At 40.7% G+C, this 13,018-nt stretch overlaps 1 protein-coding gene across 1 annotated transcript in view; it reads left to right on the forward strand.

Moving 5' to 3' along the window:
• kat6b (K(lysine) acetyltransferase 6B) overlaps window positions 1–13,018 on the forward strand; it is a 28,562-nt gene that overhangs the window by 6,464 nt on the left and 9,080 nt on the right. The window contains exons 3-10 of the mRNA XM_076975577.1: window positions 7,307–7,415; window positions 8,596–8,711; window positions 8,849–8,930; window positions 9,335–9,467; window positions 10,748–11,700; window positions 12,232–12,353; window positions 12,442–12,551; window positions 12,646–12,787. Coding sequence (XP_076831692.1) covers window positions 7,307–7,415; window positions 8,596–8,711; window positions 8,849–8,930; window positions 9,335–9,467; window positions 10,748–11,700; window positions 12,232–12,353; window positions 12,442–12,551; window positions 12,646–12,787 — 1,767 coding nt within the window. The remainder of the gene's footprint in view (window positions 1–7,306; window positions 7,416–8,595; window positions 8,712–8,848; window positions 8,931–9,334; window positions 9,468–10,747; window positions 11,701–12,231; window positions 12,354–12,441; window positions 12,552–12,645; window positions 12,788–13,018) is intronic.

Below are 13,018 nucleotides of genomic sequence, written 5' to 3' on the forward strand. Positions count from 1 at the left end.
TTACATTGCTTCAGTGAGTCCACAAAAAAGTTAATTGATGTGAACAGCTCAAAAACAGACGATTTTAGCAGTATGTTCATAGAACAAATAGTTGAGAAAATCTTTAAACCATTTCTCTGTACATAATTGATTTCTAGAATTTAAGTTTGCTCTTATTTGACTATCGCTCTCCCATTGAGATGCAGTAGTTGATTTATGTACTGGCTACAATAAAGGGGTCACGAGACTTAAGATTAAGGGCCCTGTAATGCTTGTTTGGGGGTGGCACTTAAGTGAATTTGCAACACAATTTCATTTATCACTATAATTCTGGAGACTAAATCATTTGCCTAAATTCACCCTTGCATTTGGTGGAAATTTCAGTGTAATACTTGTCATGGTGCTGTGTGGATTTTTGGTGTGTATTTGAAACCAACTAGCAAACACCCAGTGTAGGTAGATGTGGTTTTGAAATCATGCTAATTGGCGTGGCACCTTGTAGTACATCACTTTATCATGTAATAAATGTTAGGAGTTGTATGAACATCAATTAATTATTCAAATACTTAAGCTTAATCCTTCTAAAGCGTTTGTTGTAACAAATTTATAGGTCTCATGCCAATGTTATTATGGCTGACAATCTGTGAACAGCTGAATACAAGTACACTCAACAGCAACTTTATTAGTTGCACCTCGCTAGTACCAGATTGGACCCCCCTTTTCCTTCAGAACTGCTGAATTCTTTGTGACATGGATTCAACAGGTTGCTGGAAATGGAGCATTTCCTCAGAGATTTGGTTCATATCGACATGATGCCATTATGCAGTTGCTGTGGAATTGTAAGCTGTACATCCATGATATGAATCTTCTGTTCCCAAAGGTGCTCTATTGGATTGAGAACCGGAGGCCATTTGAAGGAACTCAAAGTAAACCCATGTGAACAATGACCTTTGTCGTGTTCTAGAAACCTGTTTGAGATTATTTGAGCTTTGTTGCATGGTGCTTTATCCTGCTGCAAATAAACATCAGAAGATGGGTACACTGTGTTCATAAAGGAATGGGCATGATTAGCAGCAATACTCTGGCCCCTTAACACCCCTGTTTAAACATCAGTCTGCCAAAGAGTTCCAAGAGAGTAATCTCCACACCATTACCACTACCGTTACCAGCAGCCTGGTACCTGGTGTCATCATCTGATGTGCTTCATGTGCTTTAAGTTAAATTGTGTTGTGTGCTCAGAGATGCTCTTCTGAATATCTCTGTTGTAAGAGGTGGTTGAGTTACTGTTGCCTTTCTATCGTCTCAAACCTACTTGATCATTCTCCTCTGATCTCTGGCATCAACTAGGCCTATGCATTTTTGCCCAGAGAACTATCTCTCATTAGATATTTTTTTAGTTTTTCACCCTATTCTCTGGATACACTAGAGATGCTTGTGCATGAAAAAGCCCAGAAGATCGACAGTTTCTGAGTTATGCAGACCAGCCCTTCTAGAACCAGCAACCATGGCCCTTTTTAAAGTTTGATCTTCTGATGCTAAGTTTGAACTTCGGCAGGTCATCTTGACCATGCGTACATGCCTAAATGCATGGAGTTGCTGTTATGCGATTGGCTGATTAGATATTTGTGTTGACAAGCAAGTGCACCTCAAAGTGGCTGCGTACATACCAGTATATATTGGGGGGGGGGGGGGGGGGGGGGTGTGATTTGGGGAACCTTAGTTACATATTATCTATGCTTGAACGGTAACCTACTTTAAACTTGAGTAGAATTAGAGGAAATCTTAGTCCCTCTCCCCACTTTACCCTTCTTTACAAAAATATGCCAATAACTTGTATTTTTACTACCTTGTGTCCATCCTCTGGAAACAATGATTTTGAACCTATATCTATAGTGTTTAATATCTTTGTCCACATTTTTCACACTTGGTTGGCCAGTTTAATTCAGATTAACAATCTCTTTTAAATTCAGAGACAAAATATGCTTGTGCAAATCATTTATTTATTCACTTTTATAATTGCGGTGGACTTTAAAGTGTTTGTCCCCGAATTTGGCTGTCTGCAGTGGAGTCTCAGCTTATTGTAAGTGACAACTAGACGGTTAGCTAAAATGACCTCACTGCCTGTGGAATTAATTGTGGTGGGATTCATTATCACCGTGTCTTGGCTATGAGGCTTTTTTCTTTTACATGCATGTGTCCTTTTGTTTCAGACCAAAAAAATACTGATGCGAGGCCAAATGTTGTGCAGAACACCTGGCTCTATTCTCTGTTTCAGTATATTTTCTCAGTAATTTTTTCAGTATTATTCAGTAAAAAAGTACAGGCACTTTCGGTTAATTGCTTTTTAGTAAGAGTGTTACTCTGTTGACCTATAGCTGAAATCCTTTTTGAGAAGTTAGTGGGTTGATTTGTGCGTGTTCCTCTATGTAAAATATAGTAATCTGTTGTGTGTGTGATTGAGCTATTATTGAACTTTTATCTTTGACTTTGATATTTGAATGCCAAAGATTGGCATAGTCTCATCTCTGGTTTAATTATGTCTCTTCATTGCTGATTCTATATCATTTTAATTAATTTATAGGCTGTCATGCAGTATTTCAGTTTTGGTGCCTCCTTTGGACTTTTTTTCTGCCGTTTCTAAACATCAGCATTACCAATTGTGCCCTTTTCAGCTATTGGGGTCATGCTCAGAGCGCTCCAAACCAAGAGATGGTGGTAATACAGCCCTACCATCTCTGTTTTAGGCTCGCATGAGCCAATTGCTGTTGGAAAATCTTCTGGGACAAGTTGCAGGTTAGCAAGAGCTCGTGTGTGCCATACATTCCTCTGTGACAGTCAGCCATGAGACATTACCATGCTGTATCCACCCACATCCACCCCCACCCACTTACTCTGCCCAGACTGCTTTGTGAAGATGTTGATGTACACTTCAGTAGACTGAAACATAAAAGAGCAGCCAGAGGGAACAGAAATGCGTGTCAGTGAATGCCATTTATTACCAGTATTGTACATAAGCTGTTTGTTTAGTTGTCAAGAGGACACACCATCAGCTGGGAACTGTCCCAGCTTGTTATCTGCACCATAATCTTGGAATTCTTCTGAAGATAAGGGCAGCGGTGCTGGTCTTCACGCAGGACCTGCCCTGGTTTACTTGGCCCTGTTAACCCCTACTGTTTGGTGCTTGCCTTCTGTCGGTGCAAGACTTTAATACCTCATGTCGGCTTCTTTTGCTTTGCTCTGTGGCTTGTTACTTTAATGAGCACTTGATATCCCAAACTACATTGACATTTGACATTCTAATCTTTTGTCAGGTTCACAGATGAACAATTTCTTCTTTATTTTGTTTGGATCTTGTATGTTGTAGATCAGGTAGAATGACTTCTACAGTCCAGACTTTACAGTCCTGATAAATGTGTTTCTGTTACCCGTGCATATTGTTTTGTTGCTTGTCCTAGCTGTGCGTGTGAATGTTTACTCTATAAACATTTCACCGAACTTACACCGAAGTTATAAGGTACCCTTGTGAGGCACAGATCTTTTGAGCAGTCTGGCTAGTTCTGATGTTTGTGATTGATGTGTATAGGCCTAGATGTTTTGACTGCGGCCCACTATCTGTTGTATGTAGTATTATCATTCAATCTTGTAGTTCATGTTCTGCCCCCCCCCCCCCCCCCCCCCCCAACCAGTTTTTGTTGTTCCCTGTGATTCCCAAGATTAGACCATCTTTTTTTCCTGTAAAGCTTTACACAGCATTAGGTAGCACCACTTTAATCCCTACACGCAGCCTAATATTTATATGGATGAAACGTGACTCCATCAGTAGAACCTCTCAAAACAGTTTGGAGAATTTTTTGGAGAGTATCTCTCCCCACTGTTGATATAATTTCAGGCTAAAATAAGACCAGTAAATTTGGTGGTATGTCACGTTCTCCTGGACCAGCATCCTCAACAGGTGCTCATGTTACTGTACACCAGCATTGGTATTTGGTTCATATCTTTTGCTTTTTAAAGTAGATCAGGCTCTCGAATGCTCCAGGAAACGCATCAAACAGCAGTATGAAATGTGCTGTAAGACGGCTGTATGGTTTGATGTGGGGATTTTTTTTGTGTTTCTAAAAAGTCAGTACGGATCCATCAGGGACTGTTCCTGCATACATTACCACATGCAGTTGTGGTAATGTAGGAAATGTAAGCTGTATCTAAATATCTGAGACTAGAGTTTGAATTCTTCATACAGATTTTAATTTAATACGGTGAAAGTAATGTAATTAAGACTACAGTAAAGTAATTTTTGTTACGCAGTTGTATTTCCAGTCCCCTGTGTTATGTATTCAAGGCATTTGAAATCAAACGTGATGTATCCTGTATGGTGGGATTGTAACGAGCATGCCGGTCCTTGAGCATTTTGACACTGAACTTCTGTGGACAAATACCGTCCACTTGCATGAAGTGGCATATACCGCTCAGGGAGCATCGAGTTGGATCCTTTCAACTGTCAATTCAATGAAAACTGGGATGTTTATGAATAACCCATCTGCAAATTGATGGTCTGCCAGGATTATTAATAGCTCTCCGAGGGGATTGGTTGCCTGTTGCATAAAACAATTAGGCTACCGTTAGTCTCAACAGATCTCTCACCAAAACACACTTGATATTTATAGGGTAAATGCTGCACAGCGGGGATCCGCGGTTGGCTGGATCTCTTGAGATGGAGTTCCTATTGGATTTGCTGGTGTGTATTTTGATGCCCAATCAGAATCTGATTTATAGTCCCTTGATGGATCAGCCTGTCTCTTGCTAGGAAGCCTTTTGGGAGTGAATAAAACAGAATATTTGCTCCCCACTTCTGACGCAGAGTCTCAAGAGACTGTTAGGCTTTTAACAGTGTGTCATTTTCAATTGGTTTTATGTTTGCATAGCTGGAGGTGAGTCTATGGTTCTTTTTTTATTTATTTTTTTACTGGTGAAGAAAAGAACTCAACAGTATATGCAGTTTGTTTGGCCTTTTGTTTTTGTTTCCTGTCCTGATTCCATTTATTTATTTATCTCTTTTATTTATTTATTTATTTATTTATTTTAGATGCCCTTTATTGAACTTTTATCATGTTTTGCTTAGTTACAAACTGAATCCAAGTTGACAGATTGTAGATTTCATTAAAAGAAAGCTTTCTAAAACAATTAACAGAAATCTTGCAGCTGCCATCTCACTTATGGCCTAATAGTCGTGATTTGTAGTGCACTTGGCTCATTGTTGTACTTTAATTACTCGACTAACTGGAACATGTCCTTGTCCGTAAAAGTCATGTTCTCCGTTCATCTCTATGATGTGCAATCTGTTCTGCCAGCAGTGGAGGTGTTGGCTCAGTGTTTGGCATAAGCGCACATGAAATCATGAATGTTTGCAGATATATGTATGAATCCAAAACATCCACGATGAGGTGGATCTGAACCGTCATGCATAGATGGGAGAAATTATAGACTTGAAGATAAACCTTATGAAATAATTAACCATGTATTGCCTGAATTGTCTATAAAGCTTACTCAGCACAGCCATGAACCACAAGACTTCTGCTACAGTGATGTAGTCACTGATGGCAATATGTAATAATCTAGGCAAGAATGCCTGCCAAGTGTAGTTGTCTTTAGTAGTACCTTTTAAAAGCAATATTGTGTACAGTAATGCATATGCAATGTTAAAATTGAAATTAAGATCTGTAATTGGAACAGTGGAGACTTGCATAGCACATAAGATGATTATTCTGAGTGAGTGTACAAGCATCAATCCCAAACACCTGAGTTAAAAAGCACACCGATTCCTCACTGCATGGCAGATAACTAGGTAAGGTTAAAACGCTTCGTAAACGCACCTAACGGGATTGTTCCTAACGTTCTTTTTGTCCAGTAACTTTTATTGGTACATGGAGCAAAAGCTCAAGGGCCCAACTTGAAGCTTTGGGTAATAAAGGTCTAACATGCTGTCAAAATTCAATTCATGGTAGTGTGCATTAAACTAGAGTTTATTTTAAGGACATTTATGGATGTGTAAGTGTAGGTTGTGTAGTGTAATGCTGGGTTTATAAATTGATGTTTATACATTTGCTCACCTCCCTGCTATTGCCTTAGGCTGAGCTGCTTTGTAGTGTAATCCCTTGAGCGTTAAGTCTGACATGATCTTACAGATCCTGTGTGTCCAGTTTTGGACGGCTATTTACGCTATAATTTTTGCATAGCGGGAAGTATTTTGAGTGCACAGCAGTCTTCTTGCTGCTTGACCTGTCTAACCATTTACCTCGGCTGAACTTCTCGAAGGCTAAATTACCATTGTGGTCACGTTTGCAGCTTCAATGTTTGCTTTGTGGCATTCTGTTTCTATAGCAGCCTCCCCCCCCTCCTTTAACTAAGACAGGTTTTGATGTTTGTCTCTGTAGTTGTTCTTGTCTGCTAAAAAGTGCAAAGCTTGTCTCGTCAGTAAAACGTGACCATATTACAATGATTATAATAGAAGCTGTTCTATGAAACGTGTGTGTGTGTGTGTGTGGGGGGGGGGGGGGGACATATTTGGTTCGTATTGATAAATAAATATATATATAATTTATTATTATTATTTTTTTAATAACCCACTTGCCAATATTTAAATGCTATATCTTTTTGGGTATCAGCCCACTCCAGTCTTTTATCTTACTCCGTCTACACCACTGGCAATTGTGTAAATATATCACTCCTAGATTTGTTGGTAGTTTCATAATCTTGGTCTATAAATGCTTATCCTACCATTTTCTCCGATTGTGACTCAGGGTTGTATGTGATTGTTAGGGTGATGGTCACGTCTGATAGACGGTTTCTGTCTGCCACTATGCTGGGCATGTTATCTATAATCATGAGCTAATTAATTGGCCTCCTACCAGCACTGACAACCACCTGTTTAAGCTGACACCAAATAAAACCTGAGCCAAATGTTGGCGTGCAGGTCTCCAATCAGCAAGCTTTTTAAATTCTACTAAATGCTCCGCAACCTGAACTGGAGAATTGTGACTTGTTTCTATGAGGCGTTTATCTTTATCTTGCTTTACATGAAATATATTTAACTTGCTCTTCACCATGACCTTGTACTTGTCTAAGAAGCTTCAAGAGTACATGCATCTATCTGGTCTAATGCCATCAAAATGTGTCTGTGGAAAAATGTGTGGGTGTGCGTGTGTGGGGCGTGTCAAATATAGAAGGGGAACGAGTCATTACCAGTTTTCTGTTTTTCAGGAAGAAAAAGTTTGCCTTAAATGCATAGGGATTGATGGTTGCTGTTTTTCCTCTCATTTTTTCATGTGTCTAGCCTCGCGCGGATCCAATACCTATATGCAGCTTCTGTTTGGGTACAAAGGAGTCCAATCGAGACAAGAAACCAGAAGAACTTCTTTCATGTGCAGACTGTGGGAGCAGTGGTAAGACGTTTGGACACACACATTCAATCTGAGACACACACTGTTTGGACACTTGACTAAATGCATGTTAATAGTTTTTAAAAAGGGATTTTAAGATGATTATGCTTAAATTTCAAAAAATGGTATCTTGAATATATCAATTAATTCCCAACACGCATATACACACAAACACACACTTTTAAATGCACGCTCTGCACACAGTTTATTTCAGATCTTTAGTTCTGCATGTGTGAGAATGTCTTCAGGACTGATGGAAAAGCATCATGGGTGCGCTTCATGAAGCTGGTTATCAGAAATCCAAAAGCGTGCAAAGCTTTCATCAAAATATAGGATATAGGTTACTTAAAAGAATCTAATTTATTAGAGTATGTTTTCTATCATTGGTTTGTCATCTTCCCTTTTTGAAAATAATAATACAGTGGGTGTGTCCACATGTTTGCCTGGTAGCATGCATACATTATTTATTTATTTTTATTTGGATACTGTAATCGGGGACAATGCTTTACACTCAGATTTCGCTAGTTTCAGTATTTCCACCTCCAGGTAGCATGCAAGCGATTTTTCGCCCTAACGGAATTTCCAAGTTGCTGTTAATTTACCTGCTCTTCTTGTATAGTTATTTGCTTTGAACATTTTGAAATGCCACAAGGAATAAATGCTCCCTGTGACATTTTATATGGCAGAGTTTGACTGCACAACATGGGGGTGGTTTTCATTAAGTGTTCATAAAAGTACAGAAAAATATGTTCTCGCTGTAAAACACAGCTGGATTGCAGACCTTGGAGAGAGAGGCAAGCATGGTTTTACATGACTAGAATGGATTGATTGCCATTACATTGTGCACACGTACTGTTTCTGCCTCGTTAAGATCAAATTATCTTTAATTAGCTACTCAGAAGTGTTTGATAACACAGGGCGTTTAAACACTGATCTGGGAAGGTCTTCACACATGGCTTTCTACATTGTTTATCCCATGTGCAAATATTTAAGGCCAAGTCAACCTTCCATTTGTCAGAGATATTCCTTTGCAGGCTTATTGTTTTTCTTTTCTTTTCTATTATGATTTTATTACTATTAGCTTACAAATGATGCTTTTAAAAATGTTCTACCAAAAATTTCTGGCTAAAGTAAGACTAGTTAGTCTCCCTATCCTGAGCGTTTCTCTGTTGATTTCTCCAAGGCCATCCTTCCTGTCTGAAGTTCTCTGCTGATTTGACAACCAATGTGAAGGCACTGCGGTGGCAATGCATCGAATGCAAAACCTGCAGTTCCTGTCAAATTCAGGGGAAAAATGCTGTAAGTGTCTTTTATTGTGTGACTGCAACTTTTTTAGATTTCAAAGTTTTAAATGAGGAATGCAGGTGTGTCAGAGTGGCCGTGTGGTTTGTAAATAGGATCTTTCCTAACGTGCTGCTTTGTGTGTGTGGATGTAGGACGAGATGCTGTTCTGTGACTCCTGTGATAGGGGGTTCCATATGGAGTGTTGTGACCCACCACTCTCACGAATGCCAAAAGGTACAGGAAACTCCACCAAATCTGTCTTGGTGTTGGCTGAAAATGTCAAAACAGCAATCATGTATTCATATGTGGTTTGAGTCTACACCATGAACTTGATCTTAAGTGAGTGACACTTGTATCCAGTAAAGTGGTGGTCGTTTTTGTTTGTCTCTCTTGGCTCCATTTTGTCTTCTTTTCAACTGGCACAACTCTGCTCAGAGTTAAAACAACTATTACTTTGAAATGAATTACAGGTTGACTGAATAAACATATTAATTCTTGTTTTACTTAATTTACTCATAAAATTAAACTGTTCCATGGGTAAGCAGCGCAGATACTTCAAGAGTTGTGTATTCAGCCTCTACCACCTCTGCCTAAAAGGCTGCTCTGTCTTTGTCTTCCTCTTGCTGGACGTCCCCCAGGAATGTGGATCTGCCAAGTATGCAGGCCAAAGGAGCAAGAGGAGAAGAGACTGCTGCACAAAACAGCAGCCCAGATCAAAAGGCGATATGCAAGGCCGGGAAGGCCCAGGAAACACTTCACACACCCAACAATGTACGAAAACTGCTTTCTTTCGCCCTGGGTCTCGTGTTTTTGTTTCGTGCTTAGAGTAATAACTCTAAAGTGTGTGCTAAAAGTGTGACCTTTTTCTTATACATAAAAGCTTTGAGAATTTTGTTTTGATGGAACCCCTTCCGTGTTATACTTACTAACAGTGTGTGGTTAGCCAGGGGCATTCTTAAAAAAAAAAAAAAAAAAAAAAAGCTGTATGTGGAGTGGGGTTCGGTGAATCTGTGTGAGAATTTTCACACAGTCCTGTGCTAGCAGTAGAGCCGGCAGGTACCCTGGGTGAACAGGCTTGTAGAACAGTCACGCTGTAAAGATTGCAAAATTTCTTTTGAAAAATCTTACCTTCTGAGTAACACGTCTGTAAGATGATGTTAGACATGCTTGGAATGCAGTATAAAATGAAGCCAGATCGAGGACTTGAGTACAAACTGAAGTGTTTAACTTCTCAAGCCCCTGTCTGAAAAGGCCACTACACTTTTCAAAAGTATTCGGGAATCTAAAAGTCAGAAGTTTTCAGGTATCTAAAATGACTTTTTATTTTTATCATGTAAATGTGCGTGATTTTGTTTTAAAACGTGTAGCATTTTATAAAAAAGGTGGATGTTTATCATCGTGTGCAAAACCTTGCTGTTTCTTTAATGACTAGTGTAGTTCTATTGATCACTGTTACCATTAAGCTTCAGGACACTGCTAGCACAATAGCTAGCACCACTGTAGACATGTAGCAAAAGGTTTGCTCGTGTTGTGCTCAACCTCTTGTCAGCTGAGACATCTTTATTCACTTGCAGGCATATCACGTATAAGAATTATGGCCAGGGTTTGGTTTGAGTTAATAGAGGAAACTGTTCTTGGCAAGTTTTTTTTTTCTTTCTCCATACAAAGACATTTTTCTATTGGCTTTCATGAATGCAGTAGTAATTTGTATAACCCTGCCAACTCTTTAAGAAATTTGAAATAAGATTACACCACCCACTTGGCTACTTCATCCAAATTATGTAGCTAAAATGGTATGTAGTGTAAAAAGTGAAATTGCACTTGCATATGTAATAGACTAAACATGCGTGAAAATGAAATACTTCAGATCAGAAACATAACAGCATTCTTAATTACTGTAATGAACCATTCTTGTGAAATGCAGCCTTCCTAAAGACTTTTACAACTATTGTGTTTTTCTGTTGGATTTTGATTTTGTTTTTATTCCTGCTTTTATTTATCGTATGGCACAATGACATTGTTTTCATTTCACGTATTGACTCTTGCTGCAGGCCTGACAGTGGTGATGCAAGATCCCTTGAGCTGTCAGAGAGAGAGGAACATGGTAGGGGTCAAAAGAGCACTCTCTGCACCCCACCCTCATCCAGCACCATTGCACCCACCACAGACGCCCGGAGCCGCTTGAGTCTCACCGATCCCCTCACATCTACCCCAGCCTCTCTCACTGCCCTCACCATGCTGCCCCCCTACAACAAGAAAACCAAAAGCCTCATTGACGGCCTCTCCAAATTTTTTACCCCCTCCCCCTTGGGCAGACACGTGCGCGGGGAGGCATCAGACTCTTCTAAGCAGCATAGACCTAAGAAACGGGGCTATGGGAAGCGGCTACGCGATCCTCATTCCAGCTCGACGGCGCCGGGTACCAGCCAAAGGTTAACTGTCCAGGCTAGCTCGCTGGCTACGCCCAGCCCTTTACCGGGACACAGCCCCAGCTCTCTGAACCCCAGTCAGTCCCCCTCGCCTCCCTCTGCCCACTCCCCGCAGAGCAGCTCCTCCCAGTCTAGCGGCCCCTCCCTCAGCAGTCTCCCCGGCAGCAGCCAGCTAAAGGGACTTTTTGACGGACTATCTCACATCTATGCCACTCAGGGACAGTCCCGGCAGAAGGGACTCCCCAGCTATGCACCGCCAAAGCGAGGGCGATGCACCCAGGACGCTTCCTCTTCCTCCTCCTCCTCCTCACCCAAAACGCCTTTGCAGCGCCACGGAAACAAGCCCATCAAAGGGTTCGGTAGCAAGCTAGCATCCGTGTCCTGCTCGGCCTCTGGCTGGGCACCCAGGAGAGGCCGGCCCTTTAAGACAGCGCACCATCTCAAACGAGCTCCCTTCCTGAAAAAGCACAGGCTGCTAGGCAGGTTTAGGTTTAAGGCCTCCCCTCAGAGAGGGAACCCCACGCCAGGGAGGGGCTGCTTGGCAGACGGAAGAATTAAGCCTGACCAAAACCATGGTAAGCACAGGGCCTGAACTCCCAACGCGGCCAACCAGCTCTCACTTCTCAATCCTCTTAAGGCATTCTGCTTAATGCAAAATAACACTTTTTTTATTTTATTTATAAAGACACATTTTTTATTTTCACATATTTTTTTATGTTGTGAAGCCACTAAATTGCAAACAACCTTCTGCTGCTTTTATCTGGCTACTCAAGTGCTCATGCTGCTTAACTCTGCCTCTCAAACTTCGTCATTCAGTCCCCCCCCCCCCCCGTTTTAATCGCACTAATGCTGAATGTTTACATTTCATAACCCTTCTGTGTAGTCCCTTCTGTTATTTTTTTTACTTTTCCTGAACAACATGCACACCTTTTGTTTACCAAATACTGTAACAGTGTTTTTGTGGTCGGTATTTTTATATATATATGCTGCTTGTGCTGCATGCTTTACAAGGTACTTAATAAAGTAGCATATTAATGTTATTAATTCTGCTTGGGCTCTATTGTGCCTGTTTTCTGAAGAGATTTTTTATTTATTTAATCTTGCAGTCTTAAATGCCTTGAGATGCCTAAAACGAGAGGCTCAGGATGGGAGGATACCTTCACCCAGTGATCACGTATCTGAGGAAGACATGAAGTTATTCAGACAAGCCCAGGAGCTCACTGCAAAGGTGAAGGGAATACACGTGCACATGTGGACATGCGCATGACTGCGCGTACACGCTGTATGAACTAAACGTTTGCTTATTTTACAAACAGAGGACTGAACTGAGCGGCAGTGATCAAGGCCAGTATCCTTCGTTGATAGAGTTTGGAAAATACGAAATACAGACATGGTACTCATCGCCTTATCCTCCGGAATATTCAAGGTAGCAGTCATATGCGTTTTAGCTGGTAATATGAATAAATATACACCTGAATTAATATGCATTTTTTAACTGCTACATGTGCCTTTTTCCTCAGATTACCGAAACTTTATCTTTGTGAGTTCTGTCTGAAGTACATGAAAAGCCGGAACATTCTGCAGAGGCATTTAAAAAAGTGTGGCTGGTTTCATCCACCAGCTAATGAGATCTACAGAAAAGATAACCTTTCTGTGTTTGAGGTCAGTACATCCTCTTCAGTGTCTTCTGTGCGTCTTTTAAGCATCTGCATCCTAATTTAATCAAGTCTGCATTTGTAATGTCGCCAAGAGTTGCATATTCCGAAATGAAGGGCACCGATCTGCCAGGCTCACTCCTGGAACACGTGTCAAGAGCTTGGACAGGAACTTGACCTGCATGAATTAACTAATTTTGGCTAACATCAGTGAGATTTAACCCTCCAGGAGCTATTA

The sequence above is a fragment of the Brachyhypopomus gauderio genome, chromosome 15, assembly GCF_052324685.1.
Source record: "Brachyhypopomus gauderio isolate BG-103 chromosome 15, BGAUD_0.2, whole genome shotgun sequence".
Lineage (NCBI taxonomy): Eukaryota > Metazoa > Chordata > Actinopteri > Gymnotiformes > Hypopomidae > Brachyhypopomus > Brachyhypopomus gauderio.